The 12,500-nt window shown below is 46.5% G+C and overlaps 1 protein-coding gene across 2 annotated transcripts in view; it reads left to right on the top strand.

The window, feature by feature from the left end:
• The window catches only part of galnt18a (UDP-N-acetyl-alpha-D-galactosamine:polypeptide N-acetylgalactosaminyltransferase 18a), a 205,618-nt gene that overhangs the window by 144,970 nt on the left and 48,148 nt on the right, over positions 1 to 12,500 (top strand). For both annotated transcript variants that reach the window (XM_015965286.3, XM_054733428.2), the window contains exons 6-8: positions 1 to 23; positions 9,448 to 9,633; positions 10,144 to 10,281. The exon at positions 1 to 23 is cut by the window's left edge and continues 92 nt beyond it. In XM_015965286.3, coding sequence (XP_015820772.1) covers positions 1 to 23; positions 9,448 to 9,633; positions 10,144 to 10,281 — 347 coding nt within the window. The remainder of the gene's footprint in view (positions 24 to 9,447; positions 9,634 to 10,143; positions 10,282 to 12,500) is intronic.

Here is a 12,500-nt window from a genome sequence, read left to right as displayed (position 1 = left end):
AAAACGTTGAACTTGGCATCCGGGTAAGACTGCATCTTATTAGCTGCCAACCTCGCTGTTCATGCACTCAGAGGGCCCTCGTAACCACGGGGATTTATTCCCTGTCCATCGCTGCAGTTTTACTCGTCAGCATCCAAATTGAAATAATCTGTATAGGAGGCTCGTTCTGCCTGGGAGGAGAAACAAATGACCTTTTCTCTGACTGATGGGAGCTTTATCAGTCATCCATGTTATTCATTTAGTGTGAGTCAAACAAACCGAGCTGATGACTGATAATCAGTGGCAGCTGAACATCTCTGTTGCATAAATAATCTATTTTAGACCCTTTACTGTTTGTAATTAATTAATTAATTAATTAATTAAAATATCATTTTGCCCCGATCATTGCAGGTTTTAGGTTCAGGAACACGATCGGTTTAAGCTCTTTATCAGATGTCTCAGCTGAAGCTCAGACCTTCTGAGGCTGTAAAATAATCCTCCGAAGTTTCCGGAACTTCGAGATTTGATGGATGTTTTAAACGTTAAAGAGAAACTGCTGACCTGGGATCAGTTTGGGGGTGATTTATGTTCCCTTTCAGCACAGTTTCAGTTCCTAAGCGCCGCATTTCCTAAAAGCTTGATTGTGTCTGAATCTGATTCAGTGCAGTGCTGTAAAAAGGTTTTTGCCTCCTTGCAGATTTGTTCTGTTTTAGCTAAATCAGCAGATGAAGATTCAAGATCCAGACATTATAAATGAATTCTGATTAATTTCCTTCCCCTTTTCTTAAAGGGACATTATGGAAGTGTGACGGCCAAAACATGTATAGAAATAATAAATGTCTTCTTCATACATTCTCCTGCAATGCCCTGGTCCTGTAGAATGAGCCCTGGCATTTTTACTGTGATTGCCTGTTTTTCTGTAAAATCACAGAAAAAGAGAGATGCTCGGGTCGAGCAGGCTGCTTCATGCGCGTTCACGCTCAGGCATCGCCCGTAGCATTTGCTATCCGTAGCTTTAGCAGCAGAGAGAGAGGCAGTGCCACTTTGTTGCTGTTCCTGACGCCTAGTGACAAAGCTAGCTACATTTCTGAGGACCCTTAGCTACTTTCTGTTGAACTTTCTTCTAGATATTTCCTGCTAATTAGCAACAAAATAGCCATTTTCACTCCGAACCGTTCTTTGAACGTTGTTTCAGCTGTCATCAAGGATATAAAAGTTACGGAGACAATAGATGTCACTGGTGCTTTAGCTCACCTAGTAAGATGTCTGACTCTCATGCAGAAGACCCGGGTTTGATTCTGGATGTGAACATAGTTTATTTAGAGTTTATTTTTTTACATTAATGATATATTTTTTTACAGTAAGATGCCCAAATTTTTATTTGCGACTCGCCGAACGGCATTGAATTCACAGATAAAAAAGATGTGGGTTCAACTTTCATTTTGGATCAATTTTTCAAGCAAGGGAAGGGAATGATGTGAGCATGCAGGAGGACTGACCCATCATAAACCTTTGTCGGCTGTGCTGAAGAGAAAGGTACAGAACCAAATTATTTAATTAATTAGCTGCGTGTTCTCCTGTCCTCTGTCCTCCAGGCCACACACACACACACACACACACACACACACACACACACACACACACACACACACACACACACACACACACAATCACACACACACACACACACACACACACACACACACACACACACAGGACTGTCTCAGCTGTTATTTTCGTTAAGGAGTGTGCACGTACAGCATGCGCGCCTCGTGCACCAGCCTACTATTGAAGCTGCCGTTACGCTTTTGGCCTGAGGGGGCAATCGTGAGCACAAAAATTCAAAAGTCCGTTAAGTCCCTTTAAAGCTGTAGAACACTGAAAAATAAATGTTCATGATTATTTCTGATTATAATTGGTGTTTCTCCGCTAGTAAAAGCTAACCATTAGCATTAGCAGCTCCACCATACAGCAGAACTCCTCCAGGCTTGTGTTATTTGTGGAGATAAAACTTCCATGTCCCCGAGCGAACAGTGTCAGTGGTAGAGTCGTGCTCCTGGTAGCCAGTTCAAGGAGAGACGTCCAAATATCAGAAAATAGCTCTCCAAGTCCTGCTGTCGGCTGCAGCAGACTTTTCTGTGCTGATCCAGGCACTTCTGGGCTTTTTTCCCCCTGAGTATGACTTACAAGGTGTTAAGTCCTACCAGAAACCACTGCCAATGTATTGATCAAATGAGTGTTCAACCCCTTTAAGGACACGAGTTTAAGACATTCCAGGCATTAATGTGTTTGTCCTGCATCGTAAGCATTCCTCTTTTTCCCCATCTGATGCAGGTTGCAGGTGCCACAAGGTTCAATTGCTCTGAATAAACCTCCACTGTAGAGGCTAATTAGCTGCACGGCTGCTGGTGTTAGCATGGAGAATGGATTATTCAGTACAACACGAACACCTGGCCCATAAGCAGCCAGTTTCCCAGCAGGGGAGGATGCTGCAGTCGTGACCCCCCTACAGTCTGTGTTTTTCTAAATGACATCAGACGCTCCCTCCAGCTGTTGGTCAGCATTTCACTTCTGCTTCTGCACTGAATCGAGACGTATAGTCACAGACACGGTGCTGCAAATCCGTTACCCTCTGCAGCAACTGTAACATAATCTGAGATTAAATAATCCAGAAAAGGAGACATTTGTTAATGTTCCAGACATTACACTGGATTGGTGGAGCACTCGGTTGCCAGTGCAGCTTTGGGATTAAAACCTGGAATTGGTTTATTTGGCTTAAAGCGAGGGTCAAGGCCTGGATGCATGTTCCATCCACACTTCCTGTTAGGAAAACGCTTCTGAAAGAGGCGTCGCCCGGTGGACCGAGAGAGCGGCACTGAGGCAGTGAGAGACCGCACCCCCCTCAACCCCCCACACCCCCACCCCCGCGTGCACTGAAAACGAGTTGTTAACGACGTCGTGCGCACTCGCGCGTGCACACAAGCACGCACTCGCACGAGACTCACCGCTCAGGAGAAGAGCAGACACAGATTCTGCAGCATTCTGGAGGATTTCCTGTTAACCGTGATCATTAGATGAAAAAGGGGATGAGGGCATTTTTTTCAAGGAGGCGAGCGGCTCAGAGCGGCAGGTGAGTGGCTGAGCCAGGTGGAGGTGTGGCTGCCTCACCTGGAGACCAGTGAGGTGCAGCCACGTAGTCATTTGCTGACAACGTCACGTTTTCCAGCTTAGCCATCAACCACAGCTGGTTCTGCATGAATGTGGAGCAGAGATTAACCTGAAGATGGAGATGGAATGATGGTTTTGGGCTGAAATGTTGCGTTTAAAGTAAGTTGCACTAAACTGCCACACTAATCATTACACACGTGTGTACTGCACCATTATCTATACAGGTTGTCAGCAAAGACAACTTAATTTAGGCGTTACTTGCTCTTTAAATAATATCTGATTTGTTGAATAAATTCATGAAAAGTCTTCTAGCCAGTTTGTTCCATCAAGTCTAAAAACAGCAGAAAAGTTGGAATATGTGTGTTTATGGAGCTCTGGTTGTTGGGTAATTTTTAATATTGCTCCTATATTACCTCAAAGAAAGTCAGAACACACACAGAGGGATCAGATTCACAATTTGGTAAATTGTAAACAACCCTTAAACATACAACATCGAAATACTCTGCAAAGTGAAAATACTTTGCAGAGGGTGAGAGAATCAAACACACCAGACACAACGGCAGTTTGCTCACACACCAGGCAAAGCCTTAGAGTTCCTTTTATTTAGGAAGACACACCCAGAAGTTTACACAATTTCTTCAGCTGACTAGTAACTTAATCAACACATATTGTTGGACCTTCATCTTGTCTCAGGAAGTTGGGTGATCACCGAGGCCATTCTTTACCACTCTAAAATATGATCAAAGAAGATCGGTGACCTTTTGTTTAAACAAATACTTATCTTGTCCTGCAACGTTCTTTAGGCCTCAAAAAGGCACATTAAATACAGAAAATACCTATCACTGGTCGAGGTGTCTTTTAGTGCACAACTCTTCCTCTAGTGCCGTTCGTTGTGCGTGGTTCAACAGTGAGCGTAGTGATTCACACAGCTGCTCTCACTTTGGCTTGTTTGGGTTTACATTAGCTTCCAGACTCGTCTGATTTGGGAGTGAAGTTTGTGGTTCGTAATGAACTTTTAAACCTAATAAAGTTTATTTTCAAACCAAACGACAACATCTGCGCTCCGAAGAGACGGCTCTATTTTCTTTTGCCGCCTCGGCCCGCTGAGAAGTTACTCAGCGTTAGTATCGGCTTTTATTTCTATTCCTCTTAAGTCTGAGCCTGGCATCAAATGAAACCCTGTTACACACAAACACATTACCATCCTGAATGATTGCACTGGGAGAACAACAGGATTTATGTTTTTGCTGACATGGCTAGCTGCAAATGCTAAAATCCCCCCTTTTGAAATCAATAATTATGTAAATGAGCCGTGATCATTTTGACAGAATCAGTTCTGCGGTGAGACCTCAAGGGCGTTTCTCTTACTCTAAATAATTCATCGTGTCTTGAATTTAGTCCAGGGTTTTAGGCAGGAAGCGGTTTGTTCTATTTCCGTCTCCTCGGTACCAAACAGCAGCATCTTTTGTTATCATCAGCGTGATTTTTATTTGTATTTTTTTTGCTGAAGCGCTCTGTATTTGCAGCCCACGCGTTCCCTTTGTGATGAAGATGGCTTTCATGATGCTTCGTCTACTCCTCGGCATAACATTGTGCCTATTTATTTCTCATCGTCTGAATCTTTGTTTTAACTCAGCTGGCAGATTTCCTTGACATGATTTTGAATCATTCCAAATGTCATTTGTTGTTGCCTGTTTTTCTTTAATACCCCTTTTCATTAAAATAGTTCAATTCAAGTTTATTTATATAGCGCCAATTCACGACAAGAGTCGTCTCAAGGCACTTCACATAATAAACATTCCAATTCAGGTCAGTTCATTAAGCCAATCAGAAAAGATGTTTCCTATATAAGGAACCCAGCAAATTGCATCAAGTCACTGACTCGTGTCAGTGACTTTACAGCAATCCTCATTAGGGGTTGTATGAAGTAGTCGACTAGTCGACTTCACCGCTCTATAGTGACTTTTTATGCCTGTCATCGACTAGTCGCTGTCACGTGATAATGACCGGCAAGATGCAGTCCTCAGAAAAGACAGCAGGTGAGAAGCTCCTGCGCGTTGGGAGATGACGCGCTGTGCCAGAGCGTCGGTACTGACGCCCGCCGTAAAACGGACATTTAACCAAATTGTGACCTTTGCCCTCTTGCAATTTCACCTTCCCCTCACCCCCATCCTAACCTTAACCAGCTTGCACATGCAAAGCTCTGATTGTTGATGCGCTCCAGACATCTGCGTCCTGAGCACGGCCACAGTAACATTATCAAATCAGGTGTCGCCACCTCAAAAACTAATTTAACACGTGATCGTTCATGTCGGCTCATTTCCTTTTATGTTTTCTGTCTTTTATTCTTTTATTTTTGCCTGATGCGTTTCGCTGCTGTGGAACGGGGCGCATCACCTGTTTTGTCCTCCGGTGACGCACCTCAGTGATGCGGCCGGCGAGCAGCGAGCACTCCGCTGTTTTTGCGGTCGGTAGATCTTTTAGAACCGCAGTTCAAAGGTAACTCATGAGGTGAATATATATGAACCCAGGTAGCAGTTTCTCTTTAGGACTGAGAGGAGATGCAGGAAGATAATAAACAGGCAGGACATAAAAATAGTCAAATAAAAACAAGTTAGTTTTTGTACCTGGTGGTTGCAACAAACAGACACCATTGAAGGTAATCAGAAGTGAGGAACAGAAAATGAAATAATTATTTTAATGTTTAGAGCAGCAGGAACTCTGAGAGGCTGCAGGCGCATCAGTGAGTTTGCGGCCGCTGCGCAGGGGGAGGGGGGGGGGGCTGAAGCAGAAACTACCGTTGTTAAAAGAAATGTGTTTATCTTTGAGAATGTGGGGGCAATTTTAAATTTTAATTGTCGAAAACTCCAGCGAACCAACCAACCCCCCCCCCCCCCCCCCCCCCCCGCGCCGCTTCAGGTATATGACGTCATCAACAACTAGTCAAAGTCGACTCGATTTTCATTACTTGACTGTCGACTTTAAAAAAAGTTAAGTCATGCAGCCCATAATCCTCACACTAAGCAAGCACATAGCGACAGTGGAGAGGAAAACTCCCTTTTAACAGGAAGAAACCTCCAGAGGATCCTGGCTCAGTATAAGCAGCCATCCTCCACGACTCACTGGGGATGGAGAAGACAGAGCAGACACACACACACACACACACACACACACACTCACACACACACACACACACACACACACACACACACACACACACACACACACACACACACACACACACACACACACACACACCAAGCAATGTGTCCATGGTTATATTGTGATTTCTTAGTAAATATTCTATTTGGTGAGAGATAAACTTTATAGTATTTATCCTAGTGAATCTATAATTAAACGGGTAAACTAGTAGTAGCACGTCCAATGTCAAAATAGTTGAAAGCACAAATCCAGGAATGAGTTTTGTTCCACATTTGACAAGAAAAGGCACGCAGGGAAGCTGTCTTTTATTCTGGTTGATGTTTATTCAAAGTTTCAGACGCTCCAGTAGATGACTAAACAAAGACCAAAATCTGCCTTTTACATGTCTCACCTTCTCTAATTTAATTTTTCCGAGTTTTTTTTTTTACATGTTTGTTTCTGTCTCCTCCTGCAGACCCGTTCTCAGACAAATATTGTCACACTTGAACAATAGCTGCCGCCGCCTCAACCCCGTGTTGTAAATCCCAGAACGAGCCTTGAGGTATTTGTAAAAGTGGCGTTCACTACCTCAGAGTTTGGCTCTGGTGTGTGCTCCTTTCTGGGCTCTGAGCCAGAGCAGCAGTTCTGTTATTGCTCTGCAGCATCTCTCTGAAAGGATCCGGTGAAGGAGGCTGTCCAGCAGGACAGATTAGAGCTGAAGCACTAGGAGCACACAGACAGCCGCCGTTTTCATTCAAATCAGCATTTTACAATCACGCTAAACTTCTGCAGACTTTTTCTTTGTGGCAAACAGGGACGCAACAACACCACTTTTTTCAAAACCGATACGATACCGATACTTGGATCTGAGTACTCGCCGATACCGATTACCAATACTGATACTTCTACCACGACGGCCTTGCGTGAATGGTTCACCAGAATGATTGACAGTTATGCGGACCAATCGTTCAGATGATCCACCCATAAGAACAAGACCCTCCACTATGCCTTTAACCATCTGTGGCACTGTCCTCTTCTGCACCGTGCCGTAGATCTTCACGTGTAGGCTGAACAAGTTTTAAACACCTTTTCAGTCTAAAAATGCTTTCATTCACATAAATGTTGATTAGAAGAGCAGCAGCAGCTCTACATGGAACCTTTCTGTCTCACATATTACTGTAAGTAGGGATGGGTACCTTTGACATTTGAATCGATCCGGTACTAATTCCCGGTACCTAGGAATCGATACCGGTACTTAACGGTACCAATTTTCGATACTTTTGAGTGTTTATTATTTTAATTCTCTTTTATAATTAAATATATATTTTTCTCAATATATAACCATATTTGATAAATATCACGATAAATAACATACAACTGTTTGTATTTTAACATCGTCCTTGTAGTTTTATTAGCTGATAATTAAACTGAAGCAAACATCTTTACTGTGAACTAAATTTACTGTGTATCTTCATTCCTTTTGCCGTCCTTTTTCATTTGATTTTCCCTACTGGGAAGTTAGAATTTCCGAGGAGAAAGCAAACACACCATTAGCTGATAACAATGGTGGCAATGGAAGCTAACGTATCAAGCTAACGTTATCTTAAACAGTTTATTTAGCTGCTGGAGCAGATTAAAACGATGATGCCTCACACTTAGATCGTTGTCACTGGTTTCATCTTCACCCAATCACCCGTCGCATTTAATAAAGTGAAGCCAAACTTTAGAGCGCGTTCATGTTCTTCTAGCCGGAAATTCTGAGTTCCGAGGAGAAAGCGAACGCACCATTAGCGGAACGGAAGCTAACATATCAAGCTACCGTTATCTTAAAAATTTTATTTACCTACCGGAGCAGATTAAGATGAGGATGTCTCACTTAGATCGTTGTCGCTGGTTTCATCATCACCCAGTTACCCACCACATTTAGTGAAGTGGACCCAAGCTTTAGCGTACGTTCTTTCTACCATGCTGCTCTGTTTGCAACTCGCTCGCAGCGACCGACGACATAACGCTCTTGCGCATGCGCAGCTGTCTTGGTAAGTTCTCGTTATGAAGGACGGGTACCGAAACGAGGCACCGTTTCAAATGACGTGAATCGGTGCTCGGTCGGTACTGTGGAATTCGGTCAGTACCTTAAAAAGTACCGAATTCGGTACCCATCCCTAACTGTAAGGGAAGAAAAACTTTTAATAGACAGCTGCTTCTCCTCCATTAATTAGCCATCATGCTGACCTTTCCTAGCCTCATGATCGATTACCTGAGAAGTGTTTTTGTGAGCGGCTGCACAGCTGAAACGATGCTGAGAGCGGCTCTTTGGGTCGTGTTATTCATGTGAATCATGCAAGAGCAAGTGTTCTAAACTCTTCATGAAGATTTGTAAAAACATAGGATCAGCTCACGAATCGGCTAACAGTTTTCTCTAAAACGGCGGGAAACTAATTGAAAGGGGGTGGGGTGACGTTTGAGGTTCAGCGAGTTTGTTAAACTAATCAGGAAAATTTACCGAGCAGCTGCTGCAGAACGTCCCTCCGGAGCGGCTCCGTCAGCCTGACAGACGTGCAGGAGTGGTGCAGGGACGTAAAAATGGGACGACCAATTTAAATCTGCTCCGTGTTTAAAACTTTCAACAGGAAATATCTTGAGAGAGGGAATTTATTCCTGCAGCATCTGTGTTGCTGCTGCTTAACAAGTGTGCTGCAGATCGTCATCTCCGTGAATGATTCTCGTCTGACGGAAAAGCTAAGATCAAAGCAGATCCAACGAGACCGTCCAGGTTTGATCAGACAGAATCCTGTTAATCCTGTAAACTTTTTTTTTTTGTGGTTTGCTTTTGTAACATACAGCTGCTAAATTAAATCCCAGCTCTGTGCAGACACGACTTCCTGCAGGCTTCTAGTGAGCGCCGTATGGGGTTGTCATCATGCTAGTCGGGCCTGAGCAGAAACATGTGACAGCTTCCACCACCAGCAAAGTGCAGAATAGTAAAAATAGAAAGCACCTGGATGGGCGTTCTCAGCACAGGCTCTTCTGATGCTTTATTCTCCTCAGCAGGCTCCTTCACCGCGAGGCATTTGATCTGTTCTCTAAAGGACGCAGGCGGAGCTGGCAGGTACTGGGAGTCTCTTTACCGGTACTTACAGTCACTAATCACCCCAACAGGTGTGGCAATGCGGCGGCAGCGTGGAGGTCCTGCCTTGCTCCAGAATCGCCCACATCGAGCGCGCCCACAAGCCCTACACGAAGAACCTGACGGCCCACGTCCGCCGAAACGCCCTGAGGGTGGCCGAGGTTTGGATGGACAGCTACAAAAGTCACGTCTACATGGCCTGGAACGTCCCTCTGCAGGTAAACAGAGGGAGCTGTTGTGTGCAGTCAGGGGGGCACGTGAGAGAACCTCGTCTGCATGAATCTGGTTTGACTGCAACACTGGAAGATTTGTGATTCTGGTCGCTTTACTTAAAGTGTCTCCACTCACACCCGCCTCCCCAGGACAAGGGGTCGAACAGAAACCAAGATTTAATGACCGATATTCAGTAATTGGACTCTAAATCAAATTTTATTTTCCATTAAGCTTAAACCCTCCTGATTCTCTTTAATAAACATCTCCCTGAATGTCACCTCTTCAGGACTTTGCTCTTTACATACACCCGCCATCGCTCTGCAGCCTTTTCCCTTTCCAGCTCTCTGGTCGTCAGAGTGCAGCCGAGCAGGAAGGACCCCGAGGTCATGAGCTCTGCTCTGGATTTATTGCAGCTTCGCAGATCAGACAGTCGGAGCGTTTTGTTCTCATTGCATCGCTCTGGGTTGTGAAGCCAAAAGTTTAAAGCTCATGTTTGCGTTTCCTTCTTCCACCAGAACTCAGGAATCGACATCGGGGACGTTTCTGAGAGGAAGGCCCTGCGGTCCAGACTTAAGTGTCAACCGTTCAGCTGGTTCCTCTCCCAGATCTACCCAGAGCTGCGATCCTACAGCGACACTGTGGCTTACGGAGTGGTGAGTTCCCGTTGTTAGCGATGTTCTTAGTTAATGAATCTGTTATTTTCCTAAAGTCAAAGTTGGTTAATTAAAGAAATCTGTGCCTAAAACCCTGGATCCAGATATCTCACGGCTCAACAAGCAGCTCGGTTCACAGAGCTTCAAAAACAACTCCGAACAGGAGAAAATAAGTTAGTTTCATTTAAGTGAATGAGTGTGCAGCCTTTGTGGCGTTTTACCAGCCAGGTGTTTTATTAATGCGTGTCAGTTCTTTTGTAATATCGTCTCGTCTCGTCTCGTCTCGTCTCGTCTTCCTCCGCTTATCCGGGTCCGGGTCGCGGGGGCAGCATCCCAACTAGGGAGCTCCAGGCCGTCCTCTCCCCGGCCTTGTCCACCAGCTCCTCCGGCAGGACCCCAAGGCGTTCCCGGACCAGATTGGAGATGTAACTTCTCCAACGTGTCCTGGGTCGACCCGGGGGCCTTCTGCCGGCAGGACATGCCCGAAACACCTCCCCAGGGAGGCGTCCAGGAGGCATCCTGACCAGATGCCCAAACCACCTCAACTGGCTCCTTTCGATCCGGAGGAGCAGCGGTTCTACTCCGAGTCCCTCCCGAATGTCCGAGCTCCTCACCCTATCTCTAAGGCTGAGCCCGGCCACCCTACGGAGGAAACTCATTTCGGCCGCTTGTATCCGCGATCTCGTTCTTTCGGTCATTACCCAAAGCTCATGACCATAGGTGAGGATTGGGACGTAGATCGACCGGTAAATCGAGAGCCTGGCTTTCTGGCTCAGCTCCCTCTTCCCCACGACAGATCGGCTCAGCGTCCGCATCACTGCAGACGCCGAACCAATCCGCCTGTCGATCTCCCGATCCCTCCTACCCTCACTCGTGAACAAGACCCCGAGATACTTAAACTCCTCCACTTGAGGTAGGACCTCTCCCCCGACCCGGAGGTGGCAAGCCACCCTTTTCCGGTCGAGAACCATGGTCTCAGATTTGGAGGTGCTGATCCTCATCCCAGCCGCTTCACATTCGGCCGCGAACCTACCCAGCAAGAGCTGAAGGTCAGAGCTGGATGAAGCTAGGAGGACCACATCATCCGCAAAAAGCAGAGACGAGATTCTCCTGCCACCAAACTCGACACACTCCACACCACGGCTGCGTCTAGAAATTCTGTCCATAAATATGATGAACAGAACCGGTGACAAAGGGCAGCCCTGGCGGAGTCCAACCCTCACTGGGAACAGGTCCGACTTACTACCGGCTATGCGGACCAAACTCACGCTCCTCTGGTAAAGGGACTGAATGGCCCTTAACAGAAAGCCACCCACCCCATACTCCTGGAGCGTCCCCCACAGGGTGCCCCTGGGGACACGGTCATAAGCCTTCTCCAAATCCACAAAGCACATGTGGATTGGTTGGGCAAACTCCCATGCCCCCTCCATCACCCTTGCAAGGGTATAGAGCTGGTCCACAGTTCCACGGCCAGGACGAAAACCACCTTGCTCCTCCTCTATCTGAGATTCAACTATCGATCGGACCCTCCTCTCCAGTACCTTGGAGTAGACCTTTCCAGGGAGGCTGAGGAGTGTGATCCCCCTATAGTTGGAACACACCCTCAGGTCACCCTTCTTAAAGATGGGGACCACCACCCCGGTCTGCCACTCCCTAGGAACTGCCCCCGATGACCACGCAATGTTGTAGAGACGTGTCAACCATGACAGCCCTACAACATCCATAGCCTTGAGATACCCAGGACGAACCTCATCCGCCCCCGGGGCTCCGCCGCTGTGTAGTTGTTTGACTACCTCAGCAACTTCTGCCCCCGAGATCGGACAGTCCATCCCCAGGCCTCCCAGCTCTGGTTCCTCCTCGGAATGCGCATTGGTGGGATTGAGGAGCTCCTCAAAGTATTCCTTCCACCGTCCGACTATAGCCTCAGTTGACGTCAGCAGCTCCCCATCCCCATTGTAAACAGTGTGAGCGAGTTGCTGCCTTCCTCTCCTGAGGCGCCGGACAGTTTGCCAGAACCTCTTTGGAGCCGATCGATAGTCTTTCTCCATGGCCTCACCAAACTCCTCCCACGCCCGAGATTTTGCCTCGGCAACTGCCACTGCTGCACCCCGCTTGGCTATCCGGTACCTGTCTGCTGCCTCCGGAGACCCACAGACCAGCCACGCCCTGTAGGCCTCCTTCTTCAGCCTGACGGCTCCCCGAACCTCTGGTGTCCACCA

Source organism: Nothobranchius furzeri, chromosome 4 (genome assembly GCF_043380555.1).
Source record: "Nothobranchius furzeri strain GRZ-AD chromosome 4, NfurGRZ-RIMD1, whole genome shotgun sequence".
In the NCBI taxonomy this organism is placed as follows: domain Eukaryota; kingdom Metazoa; phylum Chordata; class Actinopteri; order Cyprinodontiformes; family Nothobranchiidae; genus Nothobranchius; species Nothobranchius furzeri.
Note: the sequence above shows the minus strand (reverse complement) of the source record. Positions and strands in the feature narration are given on the sequence as shown.